The following is a 25,027-nucleotide window of genomic DNA, read 5'->3' as shown; positions in this document are numbered from 1 at the left end:
GTCAGTTTGTGGTAATTTCATTAAACACAACTTTATTTAAGAATATAGGCTACATCATGCAGAATAATACAGGTCTTAAAACTTTAGACTATAATAATAAAGATAAATACAAGACTAAAAAACACCCTTCCCTTAACTGAGCTCTGTCTAATTGCATTATTATGCCAATCTCTGCTAAAACTGAAAGGTAATGCCCAGTTCCCAGTAATTAATGGAGCTGATATAAAACAGTCAATTGTTAGAAAAGTTCCTGGATGTAATTTGGTACTAATCATGGGGAAATTTGCTAAGGTTAGAGAGTTTTTAAGTCAATGTACAGCCGGTCAGGTAAACATGCATATACATTTGTCACTGCATGTGTCTCCAACAAATTTGGAGTATAACATTTCCAATTGTAAATATTACTAATTAATTAAAATTGTATTTTGCACATTCATGCAAGTATTTTAAAATATATTTTTATTGTAACTTGTATCTATTCTATAGGCCTATTTATGTTTCTTGACTGTTGCAGTACTTGCTTTTATTTGATTTGTTGTTGTTTTTTTAACTATTTTTATTGTTATGCAACAAAATCCATTAACATGTAATGAACATGGGACTTTTGCCCCCCTGGATGTCTGGGGCCGACTAAACTGACAGCAGCTCACTGGGCCCTAATACAACAAACATTTATAAGCTAGGTCTCTCGTTTGTTCAGCAACTTGAGACTTTATTCTGAAAGTATTTGCCGGAAGTGGTATTTTTTTCTGATTCTTTCTGACTTGTCAGTGGTCTTGTGGACAGCAGAGCCAAAGGTACAGCAGCACAGTGCGTCGAGCGGAGAGATGGAGGGAGAGCTGGCCGCCTGTGAGCGCATACAAACCGGAGAGGAGAAGATCAGATGAAGAGGGAATAAAAAAAAATAAAAAAAAACATGTTTAATCCTGAATAAACAACATCTTCAAAAACAAAACCAGGATCCCCTCAAGGACACCAGCGTCATGAAACCAGTCCTGCATTGAGGTGAGAGCCGCTGCTGCGTTCTATTTCTTATTTAGCACGTCTGGACCATCCTGACGTTTGTGATTAGATATCTTGCAAAGCCTTTTTTATGTGCAGGTTGTGTCAATAGACAGAGGCCACCATCAGGGTAACAGCGATAAACCTCCAGGTGCTGAGTGGCAGAGGAGGCTGCTGTGTTTTGATGTTAAACCCGATTCATCCCCATGCACAGTCAACCTCTCGTGATGAATCCTGCGTTAAGAATAGTCTTTTTGATGCTAGAGGACAAGTGCAATCGGCTCATTTTTAGGTGGTGAACACAGAGACTGTGGGTGAGGCTTCCCGGACTGGAGGAGGGTCGCGGTGTAAAAGGGGATTTTCCGCTAATCCATTTAATTGCCTTGAGGGAGTATAAAGTCTGGTCAGTCACAGGATGGTTCAGGGGCCTGATGTGATCTGATCTGATGTACAGGCCCCGCTCAAGATTATCCAAAATCAGTGTACCGACTCGTGACTCCGCACGCAGACTCCCATTCATCTCCTGCTTTCTGGACCTGGAGCTGTCAGCCATTCAGCAGAACGCTGATGCCGATTCTCATTCATGAAGTCCATTACGCAGCCTGCACAACGATCCAATGTTGGCTTTAAATAGGCTCCCTGGGCCCGCAGTAGACCTTTTTGTTTCAGGCCTACTATTGACTTTTTCTCATGTATCTTTTTATAGGCTACACGAGACTGCAGTTAATATGAAGCCTAATAAGCCTGATTATAACAAGATACAGGCCTGCTGTTATATAAGCCTTTGCTGTCTTATATGATAATACTCTGCATCTCTGACACTGTGTTGTGATTTTATAGTGACCTAATCAAAGAAAATAACTGATTTCTATATTTTTCTAGAGATATTGTTTTGTGATATTTAAGCAGCATCCCTCTAAAATCATTTTTTTTTTTTTTTACAAAGATCCAATGAATCTTTTTTTCTAAAAGTTAAGCTTTTCAGAGCTGACCCAAGTTCATACATGCCACCCAGGCTATACTCTGTAGGAGGTGGACAGAATAACAAGTATGCCTTACAATATAATGCAATGCAATACATCACCACAAAATGTGTTATGTAGGCCTTTACGTCACTGTGATATTCTGATAATACTACTCTGACACAATGTTAGGATTTTATAGGGTCCTAAAGGAAGGCGAGTCATTTTATAGTGTTTATTTCCCTTCTTCTATAACTAAATTGTCTAATATTCTAATGAAACCGAGGTTATTCAGAGCTGACTCCAACCAAGTGATGCTACACTACCCAGGCTAGACCATATATCCTGCAGGGGGTGGAAAGAATAAGAAGAACACCCTACAATGAAATCCAAAATAACATAAAAATGTGTTATTTAGGCCTTTATATCATTGTGATATTCTGATATTCGTCATTTAAGGCCACATTATGTCTCTGACACTATGTTATAATTGTATAGGGACCTAATGGAAGGCAGTGGCTTGCAATACAAGAGGTAGTGCTGAAACAAGTGGTCATTTATTCTATTAGTCAATCAACAGAAAATTTGTCTCCAACACATTTCATTTTTTTTTTTTAAAGATTATTTTTTGGGGCTTTTCCCTTTAATCGACAGTGACAGTGGATAGACAGCTAAGGGGGAGAGAAAGAGAGGGGATGACATGTAGCAAAGGGCCGCAGGTCTGAGTCAAACCCGGGCTGCTGCAAAGGACTCAGCCTACATGGGGCGCACGCTCTTACTGGGTGAACTAGAGGTCGCCCCAACACATTTCATTATTGATTAATTTTAAACTTTGAAGTCATTTATCATGCAGTAATGCAGATTAACAGATTAATCGATACATTTTTCGTTGCGGTCCTACATATTTCACTTTCATTTAAAATACTTTATTTATCTTTCAAGGGGCAGTTTGAGGCAGGCGAGTTTGCAAACATAAATACATAGAGCCGTACATGTTATCCACCCTCAGTGTAAATATCAGGCTGTTTTTTACATCAGCTTTACCCACACACTTCACTTCATCACCGAATTAAAAAACCCATCTGTTCCAGTAACTGACACACTTGATGCTAACACAGGTCTCCTCTGCGAGAGGCCCGTGGTCATCTGTGAAATTAGTTAGACCCGGTGGGTGAGAGACAGGAAATGGAAGTTGGTGGCGGAATGTGCGTCTCCCACGCGCTCCGTCCTTTATCACTGGCTGCCATATGGAAGCTTGAGCTCACTCAATATTTACATTGTCGCTGCTCACCAGAGAAACCAGGAGAGAGAGAGACATATTGAGGAGAGCCTGCTGGTAGAGGACACTGTAATTAATGTGTTTAATACCTGCGTGATGAGGCCCTGCTACCTAAATTGTGAGGTGGTGAAAAACCCACAAGCAGACTGATGAACGCTGGTTAGTTTGTTTGTGTTCAGTCTCAGGAATCTATGTTCTCATCATGTCTGGTTTATTATGACTGGTTGCATCTACACACACACACACACACACACACACACACACACACACACACACACACACACACACACACACACACACACACACACGTGTGTCTATCAGTGTCTGGATCAGGAGTGTCTACCTTTCGTAAGGTAGACACTCTCCTCTCTGGTGGTCCTGTGTTGCATCGGGACTGATACAAACTCTGCAGACAACATTCAGGTGGAATCAGAGAGGGATGAGGTTATCAGGGCTTAAGTCAAAGGTCACCAACCGGCTGCTCTAAAGTGGACAGATCTAAAAGAAGGGAAAAGAAAAGAGGTCTATCACTGCTGACCCCGACTTCAGCTCTTCCTCCTACTACCACGTCTGATCCCCTTCACTCATCATTCCCCTCTATCTATAATTACTCCCACATTGTATTTGTATCTTGTGTCTACATCTACTCTGCTTTTCCTTCCACTTCCAAAGCTGGTTTGCATAGTTTCCTTCTGTCTCTCTCGCTGTCTTCACACGCACCCCCACACACACCTGGATGCCTATTTTGTCTAGGTGAGGCAGTTGTCTGTCAGTGTGACTTCTCTCCTGTGTCACTGTCTGCTTTTCTTTCTGTCCTCCTTCAGCATTTTTTTTTTACTGATTTCTGCATCTGTGTCTCACATATGTTTGTGCTGCAAATTTAGTCTGGATTTTGGTTTTAGTGTTTGTCATTGATTAGATATTTCTTGCAGTCTTGGTTGTTTATGCCAGTATATCACAGTTGCAATACTAGGTTAACTTTACCAAGTGCAAATGGGTTGTTATGACCAAGTGTTAGTGTTATTTTATATATTACTGATGAGTTATTTACCTAAACTGAAATGTGGTAATTTGTACCTTAAAACTGTCACAAATGTATTAGTCTGAATCAACAGAAGTACATTTCCAGGATAATTGCCTGACTGCTCTCTATGTGTTGCCGTTCTCAAAATCCCTTCCTTTTGGGTAACAACAACAAACTTCAAGCTAGCCAGCTAAACATTGAAAACGGCATGTTTTGAAGAAAATTTGGGTCTTGCAACAAGGCGGGCCTGCTTGGTTCTTTCGTGGAATGATTACAAAGATTTACAAAGAATATGTTTACCGCATTTACTATCTAACTGGGACGTTTTGGTACCGATTAGTGGGGATTGCTATAGACGAAGTACACACGGCGATACACTGGTAAGAGCAAATTATGTTTAACTATGTATCTGGCTAATTTAAATAACTCACGTTACTGTATTGTGTGAAAAGGTAACTGCATTTAACGTTGAATGTGGTGTTTTCTTTTGCGGGGTGCAAATGTTCCACCAAAACAAGTTCCTTCCCGAGACCATTTTGCGGAGCCACTGTCGCTGCTTCACTGAGCTTAGCGCCGCCCAAGACGTTTGTGATTGGTTTAAAGAAATGCTAACAACCCAGAGCGGTTCTTTTTTCTCCTATCCCAGAATGTATGTGTGGTGTAGCCAGACCTTACTCCACAGCGCTGTGGAGATAGGTCTGGTAATGCGAGACTACAAATGTATTGTTAGTTGTACAAAACGATGCACATATTTATTTGACATTTAAAACTTTTAAGGATACACATATATTATTAATAATTACAAACCAATTATGACATGTAAGTTTAAAAAGAGCTAGAGTATTATTATAACATTTTGTAGCCATAACATCTTTTAGTTTGGGTGAATAACTGAACAGTATTACCTTTAAGTTTTAGCAGAGATTGACATAATAATGCAAATAGAGAGAGCGCAGTTAGGAAAATTTAAACTTTATCGTTTTTATTATTATTATACTGTTTTATATCCTGCACGTGTGACAAATACAACATATCTCATGTCTTCAAATGTCCTCAATCCACATCTAAATGCTGCAGTATTTAGATCTTATATGAACACATAATTAATGGATTCACATGGTTGTTGAAGATGTGGAGTATGTACAGCGCTGTACTGTACTGAGTGTGCTGCTAGCTGTGCTGTGCTGTGGAGCAGGCTAATCTTAGAAAACATGAAGGGGCTAAACTCCGCGGGGTCGGAGAACAACATCACCAATCATCCTCATCAGCCAATCACAGAGGGCGTGCTGCTGCCATGAAACTGCATAAAACAAAGGGCTTTCAAGCTGGGGGAGTGGAGATTGTGTCCCGTTGAAAACACAAGACTTTCCCCCAGGAAACGTGTGTTTGTGTCCCAGTATTTTAATCCGAATTGTTGCGCATAACTTTTCGTATGATGTCATACAAACCCGGTTCATGAGAATACGTTGCTTTGCTACAGTATCATTTTCTCAGTTGCTCTATATTACTACCCACAACACCACAGTATTAATCAGGCATATGTATTCTTGGCTCTGCACAGTTCTGTCCTGGCAGGGCTACACAGAGTGCATGAAGTGAACGTATCTTGTACGATGTGTTTTGCAGGATGCAGTTAATAGCTTCTCCCTGCACAGTAATGTCTCTTCCGTCTCCTCCCCAGTCAGTTTACTGTTACAGAAAGAACTCCCAGCCATCTGACAGAGATATCAGCACTGCTCCCCTGGGTAAAGAAGCAGCAGGAGGAGGAGAACGGTAGTGGTAGATTTTTACAACAGATAGGGAAGAGCTACAGTAGGGAAAGGGGCTTCTGAGGCCTGAAGGATGGAGGTGAACATTTTTAGATTCCCCTTGACTCTCCTCAGTCTTGTTTTTTTGTACTTTAGGTCCATCAATGGACCTAAAAAAAAAAGACAGAGGGGAGTCGTGGGGATGTGACTCTACATGGTGCCTCTGCTCCCCCTCGTTATGCAGTGTGTCTCCCTTTCTTTACGCTCCCCTTGTCTACTCCACCTCCATACACTCACTGATTGTTTTAGCAGCTGGCCTATGGAGCAAAAACATGCCCCCCTCCAGTGCTGGAAAAAGCATTTAGATCCTTTACTTAAATAAAAGTACCAAAATGATAATGTGAAAGTCCTTGATTCAAAATCCTACTTCAGTAAAAAGTACAAAAGTATCATCAGAAACATCAGTTAGCTATAATCAATATTTTTATTATAACAATGTATCAAATGACGATGTGAAAGGGGTCACCAGTTGTGATGAACTTTCAGAGAATTATCACCTGAATCTGCAGCTCACCTCGGCTTTAGGGGCTGTATAGTGAGTTTCAGCTCAGTGTTTTGCTGCCCTGCCAGTGACTTTACTGTTTGGTCCACTCTTATCATTCTGCAGTTTTTCAATGAAAATGCTCTAAATACCCACTGTACATTACCTGCTTTGCAACAAATAGAAGACATAAACTCTTAGGGACTAACTGGTGAACATAGTGGAGCATTAGCAGCTAAAGAGTCAGATATTTTTCAAAGGAGTTGGTCCAAAGTAGTCTCGCTTGTCAGACCTATCTCCACAGCGCTGCAGAGTAAGGTCTGGCCCCTCCACACATACACTCCTGGATAGGAGAAAAAAATGTCCTGGGTTGTTTGCATTTCTTTAAACCAATCAAAATCGTCTTAGGCTGTGCTAAGCTCCGAATGCAGCGATGGTGTATCTGCAAATTGGTCTCGGGAAGGAACTTGTTTTGATGGAACATTTACACACAGCAAAATAAAACGCCACATAAAATATTAAATTAAGTTAACTGTTCACACAATACAGTAACGTGAGCTATTGAAATTAGCTGGATACATGGTTAAATGTAATTTGCTCTTACTAGTGTATCGCCGTGTGTATTTTGTCCACAGCAAATCCTCTCCAATCTCCCAAAGGAACCAAGCAGGCCTGCCATGTTGCACGATTGAATTTTCTTCAAAACTTTTCCATTTTCAGCGAATAACTTGCTAGCTCGAAGTTTGTTTGATGTTGATGTTTCCAGAACCCAACAGAGTTTTGCAAGGCGAGGGACATCTGCCGGAAGGTCCGGTGGCGACAGATGTTTCTGCGATTATCCGGTAAATGAATTGTTGTCGATCCAAACGAGTCCAAAGAACAAAAAACTGAGCTAAAAGAGAGTGAATATTGGACATTGATTTATTAAGTGGACAGAAATACGAGTACTAATGAATGTTATGTTGCTCCATAATTGCGTGATATGTAATTAAGCAGTTTTTTGTTACATACATTCAACATATAAACTTAAAGAACAACTTAACATCAGCCCTCTGCTGCCCTCTCTGGTGGAAAGTTGTAAGCCTGTATTACTACTGACCACACCCAGTATCACTGATAGGTGTGGTCAGAAGTGATGTCACAGTGCCCTGGAGTCCACATGTACTTCAATGCAGCCAGGTGAAACCACCGGAGGTTTTTGGGTGCTGTTAAAGACATTAGTTATAGCAGGTTTAAAGTAAACAAATTCAAAGTATTTATTCTGTAATAAAAGGTCCGCTATGACTGATTTAATATAGATGACACTATTAGATTTTTAAATTGATTGATAAATGCGTAAGCAGCATTTTACTGGTGTTGCTGCTCGACTCTGCTTTATATACTGTCTAGTGTCTAATATTTCCATTTTTTATATTTATATTGAATACTTTTACCTCATTGGGCATCAAACAATCATTTAAACGAAACGATCTGAGAAGTTTAGTCACTTTGGTGGAACTGCTAACAACTCATAGACATCTGAAACGTGACATATGACCCACACTTTAATTAATATAAACAAAAAAGGTTGGAAACCACTGGTTTAATATCTAACAATGTGTTTGTTCAACTTTTTTCATTTTAAAGTTCTGTCAAATAAATGTAATGGAGTAAAAAGTACAATATTTCCCTCTGAGATGTTGTGGACTATTACTAGTATAAAGTAGCATAACAATAGAAATACTCAAGTAAAAGTACAATAAAATTGTAGAATACAGTACTTGACTAAATGTACTTTGTTACTTTCCACCACTGCCCCCCTCTCAGCCAATCATTTGTTGCTTTATGTTGCTTTATACCCCAGTGTACTTTGCAGTATGTAGTCTACCCCAGTCTGCTGAGCCTCAGAAAACTTTAATGCTGTCCACTTCCTCCAGTGTCTCCTGGCTTAAGTTTCATGCTGACTCGGTGAGTAAATGTGTGTATGTGTGTACGTGTGGGAGCGGTGTACAGTCAGTTCAGTATCCTTGAAAGAGGCACATCCTCATCTTTGCGGAAGGACAGGAGTTTTGAGACACGCACCTCACTGTGTGTTGTTGTTTTTCCACTGAATGAGTGGAAAGTTGGCCGAGTGCAGGTTTTTATATAGCTGAATGGATATTGACTTCCTCGCAACAGCAGCAGCACACACACACACACACACACACACACACACACACACACACACACACACACACACACACACACACACACACACACACACACACAGAGGGAGTGAGATAATTGTTACAACAACAACACTTTGCAGTTTAGCTTACATATCTGGTGTGGCTTGAAGGGATGAATGGATGGCTGTTTAAATGAATGAATTAGTGATGGATTCATGAATGAAAGTGCAAAGGGATTTTAGCTGTAACTACAACTTTATTAGTGGTTATTAAAACATTTAATAATACGTTATAGATCAGTTATAAGCCATTTTAAGAAGAACATTTGGGTTGCCAGGTTGTGACAAAATATCTTTAGCTGATCTTTCGCCTTTCTATAATAAAACAGTTATAACTACTTTGTAATAAGCCATAAAGCTGTTAATAAAAGTTGTTAATAATAAGATTTGGACCCTCTATGGACGCCAAAAGGCCCATAATAATTGGAATTTATGTTTCTAACCTCTACTGAAAACAAAAAAAATACTTAGTTTTCTTTGCTTCCTTAGTGGTGGTCCCAACTGCCCAACCAGTCAAAGGGACTTTTTACCCCTAGGCAACCCAAAAGTTGTTATTGTTAAGTAAATAATGTACTAACCATTAATAAATCTATTATTAACAGCTTATTTTCCTTTAATAATTATCTTTCTCTTTTTATTTCCTCTCTTGTCTCGTTCTTTTTGCTCTGAAACCTGTCGAGATGTATTTCTATCAACTGGCGGAAGGTTATGTCAGGTTATGAAAGCGTTCCCAACCTTTGGTGGCAGAACATGGTAGATAACAACAACAACAACAACAACAACAACAACAACAACAACAACAACAACACAGGGCCAATCAAAACGTATTGGCACTTTATATTCCTTTGGGACATCCACGTAAATACAGGAGACATATTCTTTTCTGTTTTTTTCATTCTTATTCTCTAATCCCACCCTGTCCTTTACATGTTGGTGTATCTATCCATCACAGCATTCCTCTGAAATTCGGACACTGGGTCTCTGCATCCAAGAGTTTCTCTCTCTATGCGATGAGCTAAGAGATGGCTTTTAAACAGCTGGGACTCCTGTGTACTTCCCCTCCTCTCTCTCTGATCTGGCATATTGTTTGTTTCAGATCTGTGTGAGAGGGAAAGAAGAGGGGATGAAGGAGAGAGATTGGCTTGTAGTTGAATATGTGTGTCAGACTTAATTCCAGTGGAGTTGCGCTAATCCTTTATGAAAAGAAATCCCACATGGATGCTTTTTGAAAATGATAATAAAACTGCTTGCAGGAAACATTCCAGGGAACTCTGTCATGCAAATTTATGCATGTGTGTTTGATTTGATTTAAGAGTGAAATTGCAGGAAGCAAACATTTGAGCGCATGTTGTGAGCGAACTGCTAAGAGAAGCATCAGCAGCTCTGAGAATAATCTTTCACAGCTTGGGGAGTGTTTGCCATCCCCATGTGTATGTCACCCGGCAGGCTGATATCAGACGATATCCTTTTATCCGCGTGATTTACAGACAACAATAATCAAACCAACATATGTTTGATTGTGCGACGCCATTCACTGATGCTGTATTAGTCACTGATGTGTTGAGGCAAAGAAAGAGAGAGAGAGGGGGGGAAGCTGGCCTTGGATGTTGCTACTGACACAGACCAGAGAGAGAAGAGTGTGATCAGTAATGTGATGTTGTTTGGCACTGATTGGGTCAGAGATGGAGGCAGTGCTGAGTCATACGAACACACACACACACACACACACACACACACACACACACACACACACACACACACACACACACACACACACACACACACACACACACATGCTGGGGAGCAGAGGAATGTAAGGATGAGTGGACACTCATTATGTAGAAAAATAACAGTGAGTGAGATAGATGGGGCATGAAGAGGAGCTGTGTGGTCAGTCTGGTTTGAATCCAGGGGGCTGTTAACCTGCTCTGACAGAACTCACTTCTAGATCATTTAGATAATCCGAGCTTTCTGGCAGATTTCTCCTTTCAATCTGTTGTCACATTGAATCTGTTGATAAGCTGTTATAAAACCTTCAATGACATGCCAATCATGGTCTTAATATTCACCTGTCACAGATTGTGGACTCTAGATGTTGTTTTGTCACCGGGGCTCTAGTTACCACTGAGGAAAATTTTCGAAGAGAATTTGGGGTTTATTGAGACCAGGATGGAGCTTTTACTCTTTACATGTATGCAGAGTTTTTAGACTCAATTTATTTAGTTCTGACTACATTCAGGCCAATGAATTAATATAAGATTCATTATTTCCTGGCAGTGTGCAGAGTTGAAGTCCACTTAAAATTTTAAAATTTAAATTTTATTTTAATTTCGGTAAACTTAAGGTGTTTCTTTATGGGTTGAGAAAATTCTCCAAAATAAATGCATTGGATTATCTGAAGAAAATGTATTGTCACAAAGCTGAAAACAAGCTTGTTTTTCTTAACTCATGAACAAAAAATGGAGATACATGTTTTTTTACAGGACGGAGACTTAACAATTAACTAAATGAATAAGATGTAAGGAAACATTGAAATAATCAAGAAAATGTTTATTTTTTTATTTATTTATTTTTGGTGTTGGGTCACATTTTTCTTGGGCTGAGGGGATTGGACTCATGATCTTAGTTTTTTTTTTTAATCCTGGTTATCACTGTGAAAGACATTTTATGTGATGGGATGTGGGAATATTAAAAATTGGAGAGAATTTTGATGTAAAACTAAATAATCTTGACAGAAGTAAAAGTACAACTTTTGCACGTTTTTATTGATAAACACATAAACACAGAAAATCTGTAAAGAAGGACTTTATTTTTCATATCATCAAGTAGGAAATATTATAATGACACAAGCTGGTTCAGCAGGCTGCTTCATTCACAAATCTTTTATTCTTTGCACCATCACACATGCAGGCTGTTCCACATCTGTGTGTCTGATCCAAAGCCATGACACTGACACTGTGCTCTTCTTCCTCCTCTGCAGCCTCTCCTCTGTGGGTTGGCATGGCCCAGTGATGAACGGAGCGGTGGTGCCCGGTAGCCCGGAGCTCTCCTCCTCGTGCCCACTGCCAGACTGGCGAGAGTTCTGTGAGCTCCATGCTCGAGCCTCCGCTGCAGACTTCGCTGACAAGTTCCAGCGCTTCCTGTTGGAGAACCCGTGCTACGACTCGCCCGGCGCCGATGTCAGCTTCTCACAACACTTTGCCCACCACTTCCTGGCGTGCTTCTCTGCAGCGCTGACCCAGGCCCGGGAGAGCCAGGCATCCTCGCCGGGGGAGGACGGCTCCAACGCAGCACCTAAGTACAGCATTGTTCCTTTCCTGGGAATCCAGGGCTGCCCGCTGTCCTACGGCCACGACTTTTACCAGAGACGCAAGGACGCCGGGGCTTCAAGTGAGTCCCTTGACAGCATGGACAGCGGAGGGGGCGGGATAGATGGGGGAGGCAGTGGCACCCGAGGCCTCCAGCCAACCCACAAGGTGTCTGCTCTGGGACAGTCCCGCAGCTCAGAGGACGTGTCGGTCAATCACCCAAAGGCTCGCTTCAAGAAGGGCTTCTCCCTGAGGAACATGAGCCTCTGTGTGGTGGACGGGGTGAAGGAGATGTGGCACAGACGGGCCTCCCCTGAACCCGAAGGTCCTTCTGGAGCCAGGAAGGCTAACGGGGGAGGATTAGGAGGGGGAGGAGGAGGAGGAGGAGGGGAGGCTGCAGGGGGAGAGAAGTGGTCCCAAAAGCTACGGCTTCCCAGGGGCTCCCAGGGCCACAAGGCTGAGATGCTGGAGATCCAGAGGGAGGGAGCGCTGAGATACATGGTGGCTGATGACACAAACTGTATGGGTGCCGCACAGTGGCAGAAGTGCCGCCTGCTGCTGAGGAAGACGAAGAGGGAGGAAGGAGGCGAGAAGTTCCTGCTGGAGTTCTACGTTCCACCCAAGGTACACAAACGCACGCAGACATGCAGCATCATTTGGTAAAAAACATGGATCTAGTGCTGAAATTATGAATTGGTTAATGGATGATTTGAGCAAACAAAAAAATCTAGATCTTTCCACACACCTCTGCCTGACAAAAACAGATCAGTGTTTTTTAGGTAGATAGACATTTATTGATCCTTTTGGAAATTCATCTTGCACCATACAGCTCATCAGATAGACCAACAGACAACAGACAGCTCATCAAATAGACAGACAACAACAAGACCACTATTATTAGTCCTTATTGGGGTTTAGACATCATGTCTTTATCCAGACCACACATGGTCCCCAAAGCAACATAGCAAGATTTCTTTTCCAGATGCATTGAGGGAGACGTTTGTCTAGCCACTGTCTAAAAGCAGGAGGACATTTCCAACTCTTTAAGACAAGTCTAATTAGACTTAAAAAAAATATTGAAATTATCAACACATTAATGATTCATGAACATAATCATTAGTTGCAGCCCTTTATGAATCCTTTATGAAGATACAAATCCAGCCTGATAATCCAACCCCTCTGACCCCGAGAGAAGTCGAACCACACACACACACACACACACACACACACACACACACACACACACACACACACACACACACACACACACACACACACACACACACACACACACACACACACACACACACACACACACACACACACACATGCACACTTTTGTCTGTATGGGATTTCCAGATCATTGCCCCTGACCTTAAGAAGGCCATGAAGCTGTGCAGCTGAGTGTGTGTAAATCTGCCACTGTCCTTAGATCATAGCTGGTGGGAATGTGGGGATAATGCCGCGTTCTATTTACCTTGAACTCGGAAGCCGGAGCTGGGAATGACATCATACCCGAGTTGAATGCGTTCTATTTAAAAGTCGGATTTTCATTGTTTTCATTAGCTCTAGCCCGGTTAGCTATTGTTAGCAATACCAGTTGATAACAATGCATTACACTGTTTTTTGTGCATGCAAACACCGTAACATGTCCACAGATAGAAGTTGAACATGCCTGTGTGAACGACTGATTTAGTGACACAAATAAGACAGAAGTGCTTATAACTTTATGTTAATGCAGCTTTTCACAACTGTTGATACAGGGGGCAGCCATGTTGGATTTTGAACTCGGGCTACTGCGAGGTTGTACGAGTTCCGAGCTCGTAAATCCGAGGTCAGGGGGCGTGTTTACAACTTTGACCTTGTTAAAACCGAGCCTGGGGAGAGGGGGAGAGCGGTAAGGACAGGTGGGAGGCAGGCCTGGGAGGGGCATGAAGGAGCCGTTTAGAGAGAACTAGAGACTGTGTGTGTGAGAGAGAGAGGAAGCTGGTACATTGATTTCTGTAAGAGGCAGCGAATCGCAAAGATTCCCTTTCCTGTGCAAAAAATAAATATTGATTGGTTCCTCATCTTTAGCTGCGGTGACGACAAACTGAAAATAGGAACCAAAATAGTTTTTGTAGGTTACTCAAAAGAGTGCCACAAGGGGAACATATTACATGGAACTTAATAATTAATAATTGTGCTTCTGCAATTTCATCTGTTATGTTCTATCAACGTCCATACGTGGGACAATTATTATCAGATGAGATTAGGAGAAACTTCAGAGCAGTGGTTGCAGCTAAAGTGACACATTAATTAAACACGGACATCTCGACAGGCCTTCCCTGCCTACACTCTGACTGGTTCTAAAACTGCCGTCTTATTCAGGTCTTACAAATCATAACAGTGCAGAGTCAACAGTGTCGGAAAGATAAACAGACTCATAAAATCTCACTCCTGCCCGCTCCTGGCTGACTGGCTCTGTCCCTGTCAGGGCCATCAATCTGCCGGCTGCTCAGTGTGGCAGCACACTGCAGCACGCTAACTGCCTGCATTATGACACAGCAGCCTGCCCCGAGACGACCCATTCTCTGCTTCACACCACCCAAAGTAACATGTAATAACTAAAGAGTAAAAATACCTGGAACACATGACATGATTTTTTATTATAATAAGAGGCAGCTTTAAGTAAAAATATCCATACTCTCCCAAAAATATAAAAATTGGGGGTGTTTACTGGTGTAATTATCTATTATTATACCAATTCAGGAAGAAATCCTTCTATGTCTAAATAATAATTTAATAATTATAAAAGAATCCAACCAAAACTCCCATGGCGCTCATTTGATTTTAGTCACTAGCTTTATTTGTTCGGCCAAATTGGAAAAAACTAACATAATGTTTTGTTTACTTTTTTGTTACTTACCTCAAAGTTACATATGTATTTAACCATGCAGTTATGCCGCATTCTATTTACCTTGCAACTCGGTTTTAACGAGGTCAAAGTCATAAACACGCCCCCTGACCTCGGATTTACGAGCTCGGAACTCGTACAACCTCGCAGTAGCCTGAGCTCAAAATCCAACATGGCTGCCCCCTGTATCAACAGTTGTGAAAAGCTGCAGTAACATAAAGTTATAAGCACTTCTGTCTTATTTGTGTCACTAAATCAGTCGTTCACACAGGCATGTTCAACTTCTATCTGTGGACATGTTACGCTGTTTGCATGCACAAAAAACGGCGTAATGCGTTTTTATCAACTGGTATTGCTAACAATAGCTAACCGGGCTAGAGCTAATGAAAACAATGAAAATCCGACTTTTAAATAAAACGCATTCAACTCAGGTATGACGTCATTCCCAGCTCCGGCTTCCGAGTTCAAGGTAAATAGAACACGGCATTAGCTTTGGTTTTATTCGTCCAGTTTTTGAAATATCCATCTTTGAGACGTTCATTTTTAAAGCTGCACTAATCAGTATTTCTATGTTAACAACAGATCAAATAGCATGTGTAATGTGACAGACTCACAGACAATTATCATCAGCTTTGAACTTTATTGTGTCTTTCAGCTCATCGTTTTATGCCCCCCCAGCTTTACTGTTTTGGTTCACTCTCACCTTTCTTTCAGCGAAAAAAGCTCATAAAACTGTACACTACCTGCTCAGCACCAAACAGCAGACAGACAAAGTTAGCAACTAGATGGTGAACATAGTGGATCATTAAGCAGCTAAAGAGATGGGTATTTTTTTCAGGAGTTGGCAGAACCATGTTCACCAGGTGACCAGAAACATGACATTAATGCTAATGTTGCCGTATGTCTGCTCAATGTGTACACTGGCAACTGTTTGCTAACAAATTTACCTCAACATCTCAAAACTACATTCTCAAAACACTGACACATAAAAACATAGTCTAATAATATTCAGTTTGCTAAAGTTAAGCGAGAAAATGTCATTTCTTTGTCATTTGGTTGGACAGACCATTTAGGTTTTTATCAAAAGGCCTACACGAAAGAATAGAAAGACTGACCACAATAACTATATACGTATTTCCTGTAAGACTGTGAGAGCTGTCTGGTACAGCACGTATGTAAGACTGGTTTCCACCAACTTAACATTTCAACAGACAGTTGAACACACAGAAATTAGGCTTGTACTGTAGAGAGGTAGAGGAAATGGTCAAATGGTTTACTACAGGAAGTGTTTTTTTGACATCTGATCCAGCGAAAGAATTGTGGGTGTGGATGGCAGCCAGCTGCACAGGCAGATCAAGATGAGAACAGTGTTGCTCCAGACAGATCAGCTGATAAGCCTCTGCCAGACCATCAGTCAGCCTCCTTCTCGCTTGGATTCTCCTGACACACATACACACACACACACACGGCTCACCGTCTCAACCACACTCATTGGATCTGTTAAGATTATCGTCTAGATCCAGCTCTCTGCAGATGCCAAACTGAGGCCAGGATGTTTTCTGTGCTCACCCTCTTATAAACTGTTTTATGTTTGTTGCAGTCAGCCAGTAGGATTAATCGCTGAGAAACGCAGTGCTAAATAAGAGACTGCATAAAAACTGAGCTGTGGAGTTATATTTGCAGATTGTGCAAGCTTTTGTAAAGTCTTCCTTCTTGTAATGTTGGCCTTATTTTATTTGAATGGGTTATTTAATCTCAGGAGACAGGGGGTGCAGTTCAGTGCTGCTAAGGTAGTACCACTGAGTCAGATTGCATGTTGCCCCTTAATTATTGTTTGAGTTGGGTGTGTTTCACACTAAAGACAGAGGGTGAAGTGGAACTATTTTGTACCACTAATTAAAAGCTCTATTTAGGGCTTTTTTGTTGTAAAATATAAAGTTTCTACTTTTACAAGTGTTGCAGTTGCCTCCTACAGGATGTAATAAAGAATTTAATTTAACTTTGGACCATTCATAAGTACTTATTCTGGTTTTTGGGGATGTTACACTGGTGGATAATTACAGTATTTATTGTTTTGCTTAGTTTTATTAAGCAGAAATGTAAAAAATAAAATAATGTTGTTACCGTATTACATGTGTTTCTCGATCCACTGTTATATGCAAGCACAGGCAGCAGATGCTTGTTTATTGTCTAACATCATCTAAAGCTGTGGCTCCCAACATTTTTAGCTTGTGACCCCTTTAAGCCTCGGGAAACTTTTTAACTTCATGATTAAAAAAGCAACAATCAAAGATACAGTTAGGTAACAAAACACCCTTAGTTATTATGTATTAATAGTTTAACTCAAAAACTCAGCTAAAGTAATATGCCTCATGGTTTGATCAGATTTAAAAATGCAGAAAAGAAATAAACAAACTGTAGCAGTAGAAGTGTAGTAGTTTTTTTGGAACTCCATAGATTGATCTTATGACCTTTTGGGGGTCCCAACCAGTCATATACCTCATACCACTAGTATAAACATTTGTTTTTACAGTTTTAGTTAAATGTGACCTTTTATTCTGTCTCTGTTTGCATGTTCACTTCAGTCCTCAAAGCCCAAAGTGAGCATCCCTCTGTCAGCCATCGTGGAGGTGCGGACCACCATGCCACTGGAGATGCCTGACAAGGACAACACTTTTGTTCTTAAGGTAGAAACTGCAACCATTTTACGACCACATTAACACAAGTGCACCTGCCTCCGTTTCAAATATGATTCTGTACAAAAACAGGTTGTTGAAAAATGAGCTAGCCCATGGCCTTGCTGCGTTAACATCGGAATGCCCTGTTTACCCTGATGTGGTCCTTTGAACAAAGCTCAGTGTGTGATCACAGTGTTTGGCTGCTTCCACAGGTGGAAAACGGGGGAGAGTACATCCTGGAAACCATCGACTCGCTGCAGAAAAACTCCTGGGTTGCTGACATCCAGGACTGCATAGACCCTGGGTAAACCACCAGATAAATATTTTCTGTTGGCTGAAGATGGAAAAAAGAGAGGAACGGAGGGATGAAGAGAGGGGGAAAGGGTGTATGGGAAAAGGGGAAGGAGGGGAAACACACACAGTCATTAATCATCAAATTAGTGGAGTTTCTGACAGGTTGTTTCAGCACAAACATGGGCGAGCTTGCACCGCTGACATTCCTCCTCAGTTTCCTGGGTCAGTGCTGCTCAGGACGTAAACAGAAAGATGACTTGTGTCCGTGTTTGTAGGATGTGGATGTGTGTTAGGAATCTGTGATGTTTTGTTTGCACACGTGCGTGTGCATGTGTTTACGTTCTTGCGGTTGTTGCCTGCTTGTGTACAGGGACAGCGGCGATGACATCGAGCTGGCGTCATGTCCTCATGGTCAGGCCTCCAAAGACTGCTCCATGGTGGCCTCTTGCAGCTGTGAGCTGCTGTCTGAGGGTGAGTGAAGACTCTTCTCAGTGATTTACAGCACCTGTTACATAACCGTACAATCTTTTGATCCATGTGAATGTGTTAAAAATATTAAACATGTGTTTAGGTGTGTATCGTGCTCCAGAGAGGTCGTGTCCTACAACAGCAGAGCATTACAGCGCCCCGTCAGTCCGTTGCAGGGAACCCCCCTTCACCCAGCACCCATCCCACATGCCTTTAGAGCGCTTCCTCCAGTCCCCAGAGGCCCAGGGCTCCAACTCTTCTGCAGGTAACCACACATACTATCAATACTCACAATATCAAAGCATATGAATACTCAAAAACACAGAAAAAAAAAGAAAAGAAAAAAAAACATAGATTTTTTTTTTTTACTCAGGTGGCAGTGAAGGAGCGAAAGAGTCAGATGGCGATGCCAGCCTGGCGGGTTACCCATGGTTTCATGGTACCCTGTCCCGCGTTCGTGCGGCTCAGTTGGTGCTTGCAGGCGGGGCCAGGAGCCACGGGCTCTTTGTGATTCGTCAGAGCGAGACACGGCCGGGCGAGTACGTCCTCACCTTCAACTTTCAGGGCAAAGCCAAGGTGAGATAAGTAGAGAGCGGAGAAATAGCATTGTGTTATAGGTCTATACACTAAGAGAGAGGCAGGTAGTTGTGTGTTGTATATATATTGTATAGATATATATTGTGTAGATTAGGGGTAAAACTATTATTTGTATTTTGTTAATGTACTGATAGTAATGTTTAGTTTATATATTTAATTGAGTTTATAAAATGTCAAAAATAATGAACAAATGTCCATCACAAGTTACCAGAGTCAAAAGTTCTGTCTTCAATTTGCTTATTTTCACAGTAAAAATGTGATATGAAAAAAAAGAGGAAATTCTGATATTCGAGAAACTGGATACTTGATAAAAGACTTAAAGCTTTAGCATAAAAACATTTTAAAAATTAAACTTTTTTATATTAATAAATGTCCGTTACATTCAAGCCATTGCCAAATGAGTTGCTACAAAGCTAATTAAGACTGTCAGCTCCACACAACTCTCTCTGTATTTCTCAGTATGTTCAGAACATGGTGTTGTCCGGCGACTTTTGTGCGCAGAAACTTGAGTAAAGATAATTACCTCTTCTGAAGAGTCCATCATGTTTTTTTAATCCTCCTTGGCTACAAGTAACTGTGTGGAGGAGGGGTGGGGGGCGCGTGCGCTATGACGGAAGGCTTGTGTCATGTGGATGCAACAACAGTGGTGTTATCATTACTTAAAATTCCTCATGGACTAACTACGCACTATAGCTTTAAAACAATCAACCAAATTCAATCAAAATGGTCACTGATGAATTGTGTGTTCTTTAAATAATGACTTAACTTAAAATACATTGTGTTCTTTCAGCTGCAGTTTAATTCACTCATGCTTGTTCTGGTGACATTTTGGGTTGCAGCTACTGCAGCTCACAGCAGACCAAGTTGTTCAGGCCCTGGAAAAGATGCAGTAATGGCAACGTTTTGTGTAACGTAACACGATCCTTGCACATCACATCCTGCCAGCTGGCAGTGTTGAGGAAGTGTCAGCTGCCGCCTCTTCCTCTGGTGTCAGCCTTGGCATTTTGTCACTCTGCTCCCACAGTCAGACACCTCTCAGATAATGTCCTGACCTCTGTCTTAGACTTTCAGTTTCAGCACTATCTTTTTATTTCCCTACCCTCTCTTTTACCATCTATCACTCCCTCTTCCTTCCTTTTTCACAAACTGTTAATGTCCTGTCTCCCCCTTCTTTTCCTTCCTTATTTTCCCAGCATTTGCGTTTGTCAGTGAATGAGAACGGGCAGTGTCACGTCCACCACTTGTGGTTCCACACCGTGTCGGACATGTTGAGACACTTCCACGCCCACCCCATTCCCCTCGAATCAGGAGGCTCTGCTGACATCACGTTACGCTCCTATGTACAAGTGCAGCGAAGCTCCACCACAGGTACACAGCACAGGAACAAAAACTGCGCATACACCATCTTACACAGGCATAAGACCAGTCACAACTGTAGATTTAACAGGAGAGGTCCTCAATGTTGATCTCTCTAATTATTTGAATTTAACAGTTGATTTTAAGACACTGTAAAAGGGTTCTTTTTAACATGCAAAGACATAATATTTGTACTTAAAGGCTTATTACTTCTTATATCCCAATTAGATGCTTAATTAGCGTTTAATTAATAGCAGGTGTGCTGGAAAGGTCAAAGCATTCAGACATAAGTAGATGGCCTCAACACACGATATAGGTGTTTTCAAGTACTTTGGATGATTAGACCTCTGCTCAGGTTGTCGGGTGAAGCTATGCGGGACATTCTAGGATTCTAGGTTCTAGGATAATATGTATTTTTCTTTGAAGACATTTTGACACGCCACAGTAGGAACAGCACAGGTGTACATAAAAAAAACTAATGCTGGCTGAATTTCATTTACCTGCTTGGTTTCAGGGCCCTGGTATTAAGCACCACTGGGAGGGGCATTGGCAATTTTGTTGTATTAATTTTAATATAATGACAATAAAGGCTTCTTATCTTATCTTATCTTATCATGCTGGCTCACTGTCACTGATTTTCCTCTTATTACAAGTCAAAATGTCTGCTGTGACAAAGTCCCATTATCGGCCATTAGGTCATTTCCACTAAATAGTTCCTATTCCTTATTTAGATTTTGAAATTTTATATTTCCAACGAGTTTCTGATTAATATAGCCTGACCGATACTGGATTTTTGGGGCCAATATTATATTTGAGAGTTTTAAAAAAAAAAAACTTATATTTTACATAAACACAAAAAGATTGTGACCCCGATATGTACTGAGTGGGATATTCTTACTTAACAGCTGACATATACACTATCACAATATTTCTGCAATAAGCTAATATCAGCCGATATGTCGGTCTACCGCTACTGTTTGAGATTTAAATGACTTTTGTAACATCTGAAAGAAGAATTAACACATCCTTCCTCTTACAAATGAATAGTTGGCTAATGTTAGCTAATGTTTGTATATTTATGGTAGATTTTGCTGTGTAACTGACATTACTGATTCACTGATATATATATATATATATATATATATATATATATATATATATATATATATATATATATATATATATATATATATATTTATTATGGCTATACTTCTACACTAGGTTTTAGCATTCGCCATCATCTTGCAACTGCCTAGGTTATCTATGTTCAGTTGCTTAAACAAAACAAAAAAGGCTAACATTTAGGGTGGAAATAATTAATAAGTGGTTGAAAATAAAGTAGTGTCTTGGCTTGACAATCGTTCCTCATTCCTCAGGTCACCAAAGGATATTTGATGGCGATTAGAAACTTCCTGAAAGTTGGATGTGTTGATGGATAGCAGAGGTTTGTCCTTGGAAGCAGAGCTAAAACTCACTGAACCTGCCCCCCTCCGCCTCCTCCGTGCTAACACTGCTCCTGCCCTCTGCTCTCCTGGCATGGGATGAATGCCCTCCTGTACAGGAGAGTGAGGGGGCGATTATACCGCAGGAGTTTTGCATGCAGGCCGAGACTCCGGCCCCAACCCACCCTGGTGGTCACAAAGAGGCTCCCTGTTTCCCCCAATGCTGGACCTACTCATACTCATGCACTTACTCCCATACACATACTTACACAGAGTGAGGGTTTGATTCAGGGCGTAAAAGGCTTCACTGATACACTGGTCAGGCGTGTCTTTGGCACCAGTGTTGTCGGTGTTATTGCCCACCAAGAGAAAGCATAATAATAGGAGGCCCACACTGCCTGTGTTTACATGCTTCTCTATGAAGGAGCCTTTTGCAAGCAGCTCTTCAGTGTAAACCAACAATTTATCAGCAGCACAGATTCATCTATATTATTAATCTGCCTTCCATTAAAATTATCTCTCTCTCTCTCTTCTTACCACAATCTGCTACAGATGTGACTGTGCCTCCAGTCCTCACCCCACCCAGGGATGCAGGCTGCCGGACAGATTCAGCCCAGCCAGCTCTCCACCCTCCTGGGATCACCGCGCCTGCAGGGCCCCCTCCTGATACCCCGCTCTCCTCGAGCACCTCCTCCTCACCCACCGCCCTTCCCTCCCTCTCCCGCAGTGACCCAGGTACTGGAGGAGGGTTGCAGAGCCGGAGCAACAGCTCTGAACGCCTGCTGGAGGCCTCTAGTGGTGCATCCGACGACTACCACGATGCTGACGGGACTCGCAGGGCCCGGGCAGTGGAGAACCAGTACTCTTTCTACTAAACGGCCCAGGGCAGGGTTCAGTCATGTATTGGAGGTGACATGGGACACTCTGCTGATGTTGAAAACGGTCCAAATCACTGGATCGCCCATTGTTTTGTTTGTTTGTTTTTGTTTCAAGGCAATTTCCTGTTTCTGTGATTTGAGAAGAAAGGTCAGATCATGGCGAGCGGTGCGACCATGCTGACAAATCCCTCAGGCTCCGCGGCTTCGTTTGAAACTCAGTTGTCAAGAATGCCAGTGAACAGAGAAAGAGAAGGCCACAGGAAGCAATAGAGATGTTGAGATTGAGCAGCGAAGATGAGCGTAGGCGGAGAAAGCAAGAGGAAGTCACCCAGTGGAGTCATATAGCTTTGATTAATCTCTTCTGACCACTTCCTGTTCACCCTTAGCCACAGTTCCCTGGGAGCAGAGCCTGTGTCACCACCCCACTGAAGGATTGAGAGTTTGAAATGACCCTGAAGAAACAGTCCCTCCCCTCCGAGCTTCTCCGAGCTCCCGAGAGCATCTCTATTAATGTTTATGAAGCTGCTTTGAGTCTGTCCCGGATATCCTCAGTGTCCCTGCAGGGTTTCCCTACAGAGTCCTGCTCTGGGTCTCTGCTCGACTCTAACATCAGCAATCATGGGTGTGTTAGTGTTAGCTCGGAGATGTTTTTCTTAAACATGTACAGCCTAAAGGGTCTTAGTGCCTGACAATTACCTTGGACTTGAACAGACTGTTAGTGATAGATAGTGACAAGGAAGATGTTGTCGACATCTTGCATAATCACAAAAGCCCAAAAACGTAACGCAGGTGATTATTTCACTGTCGGTTTCTGCTTAAAACACACTGAACGTGCATATCGCTGCATATTAAAATGGTTTTGTTCTCACAGTTGTATCGATGGCTGCAACACACGCACACACAGACACACACACATAGTGCGTCTCACTATCTTTGTGGGGACCCGTCATTGACATAATAAACAAGAACACACACACACACACACACACACACACACACACACACACACACACACACACACACACGTTGTGTTACAAATGAACAACACATGTTCAGTCTGTATGAATATGGCAGGGTGGCTCCCATTTTGCTGTCATACCGGGTTATTTCTATGACTGTGTGGTGGTGTATTAGAGTCCAAATATTTTTCAATGATTGGTGTGCTACGGTAGTGTTTCTAAAACATGGTTTCCATGTCCCTCCATCTGGTGCGGGTTCTGTATTCAAGCTTATCATATCAATAACCTGTAGATTAGATATGCTGTTAATATAGGAGTTCACTTTGAAGTAATGCTTTAAAGATATTATTATACCAAATCCAGCATTTAGGCTATAGGAGGGACTGGGGACTTGTGTTTGTAGAAAGGTGGCAGTATTGCATACTGTTTGTGCGGCCTGGTGTGGACTGGAATGGTACAGACAGTAAGGTAAAGATTACTAAATGGCCATGCTTGAATGGGAAGATGGGACATTGCTGTTTTAATTTATGCTGAGGGAGTACTAAGCTTTATAAGTACTACAAAATACTTGTTACTGTGAGTATTGACATTCATTATAACACAAAATATCACTTAAAATATCCTCTTAAAGGGAAAGTTTTACATTTTGGGAAATACACTATTCGCTTCCTTGCCAAGTTACATGAATTGATACCACTCACATGAGAGTGGTATCAGTCCTCTCATCAATCTCACAAGTGTACTTCCCAAAATGTCTTCTTCTTTTAAAGCATGTTAGACACACCTGAAAACATGAACAGAAAAGCAGACACCTTTCAGCTACTGTATTTCAAACATATGCAGCACTTTTGTTCAGTTGGAATAAACATCTCAAGAGTCAATGTCTGTCTTTTCAAGCACGGCCATTTAGCTTCAAAGGTGAAATTTCCGTCGAAGAGCGGGCGGAGCAGTTCATGTGCCAATTTGAATCCTATTTTTTAACATATTTATTCCTCAGCCGTTGTAAATTACATTTTTCCTATTGAGTCTTATTTATGTACAATTAATTGATTCTTCTTAATGAAACGCCCTCAGTGGAACCTGTCTGTTGCAAGAGCCTATCTCACATACTGTATCACAGATTGCTCATGCCTCCCTTTTATTTTCTTAACACTTCTTGAAGCTACATTTTCTGTTGTCTGACTGAGTTTTGAAGAGTCTGTGCAATTTTGTACAAAGTGATGTACTTGACATACTACTTTATATTTCTGTGAATAAAATGTGAACAAACTATTTGATGTTTTTCTGCAGTTTTTCACTCATAAATGTCACAATCTGGGGATTCAGCCTGAAATGTTTGAGATTAAAGGCATAGAAAAGAGCTACAAAAATAATCTGATGAAGTAGGCT

At 41.5% G+C, this 25,027-nt stretch overlaps 1 protein-coding gene across 2 annotated transcripts; it reads left to right on the top strand.

Annotated features, from left to right (window-relative positions):
* The first annotated feature begins 772 nt into the window (after positions 1 to 772).
* On the top strand, positions 773 to 24,908 carry sh2b2 (SH2B adaptor protein 2). 2 transcript variants are annotated; one of them, XM_078246067.1, is made up of 10 exons: positions 773 to 1,005; positions 11,743 to 12,694; positions 17,552 to 17,653; positions 17,857 to 17,948; positions 18,309 to 18,409; positions 18,510 to 18,671; positions 18,780 to 18,982; positions 20,197 to 20,371; positions 21,736 to 21,803; positions 22,354 to 22,443. In XM_078246067.1, exons 2-9 carry the CDS (start codon positions 11,774 to 11,776, stop codon positions 21,762 to 21,764), a joined length of 1,785 nt encoding a protein of 594 aa, XP_078102193.1. In that variant the 5' UTR covers positions 773 to 1,005; positions 11,743 to 11,773; the 3' UTR covers positions 21,765 to 21,803; positions 22,354 to 22,443. The 2 variants fall into 2 exon arrangements, with proteins under 2 accessions (XP_078102193.1, XP_078102192.1); XM_078246066.1 differs by lacking the exon at positions 21,736 to 21,803 and having other exon boundaries at positions 22,354 to 24,908.
* Positions 24,909 to 25,027: the final 119 nt, after the last annotated feature.

Source organism: Sander vitreus, chromosome 3 (assembly GCF_031162955.1).
Source record: "Sander vitreus isolate 19-12246 chromosome 3, sanVit1, whole genome shotgun sequence".
Lineage (NCBI taxonomy): Eukaryota > Metazoa > Chordata > Actinopteri > Perciformes > Percidae > Sander > Sander vitreus.
Note: the sequence above shows the minus strand (reverse complement) of the source record. Positions and strands in the feature narration are given on the sequence as shown.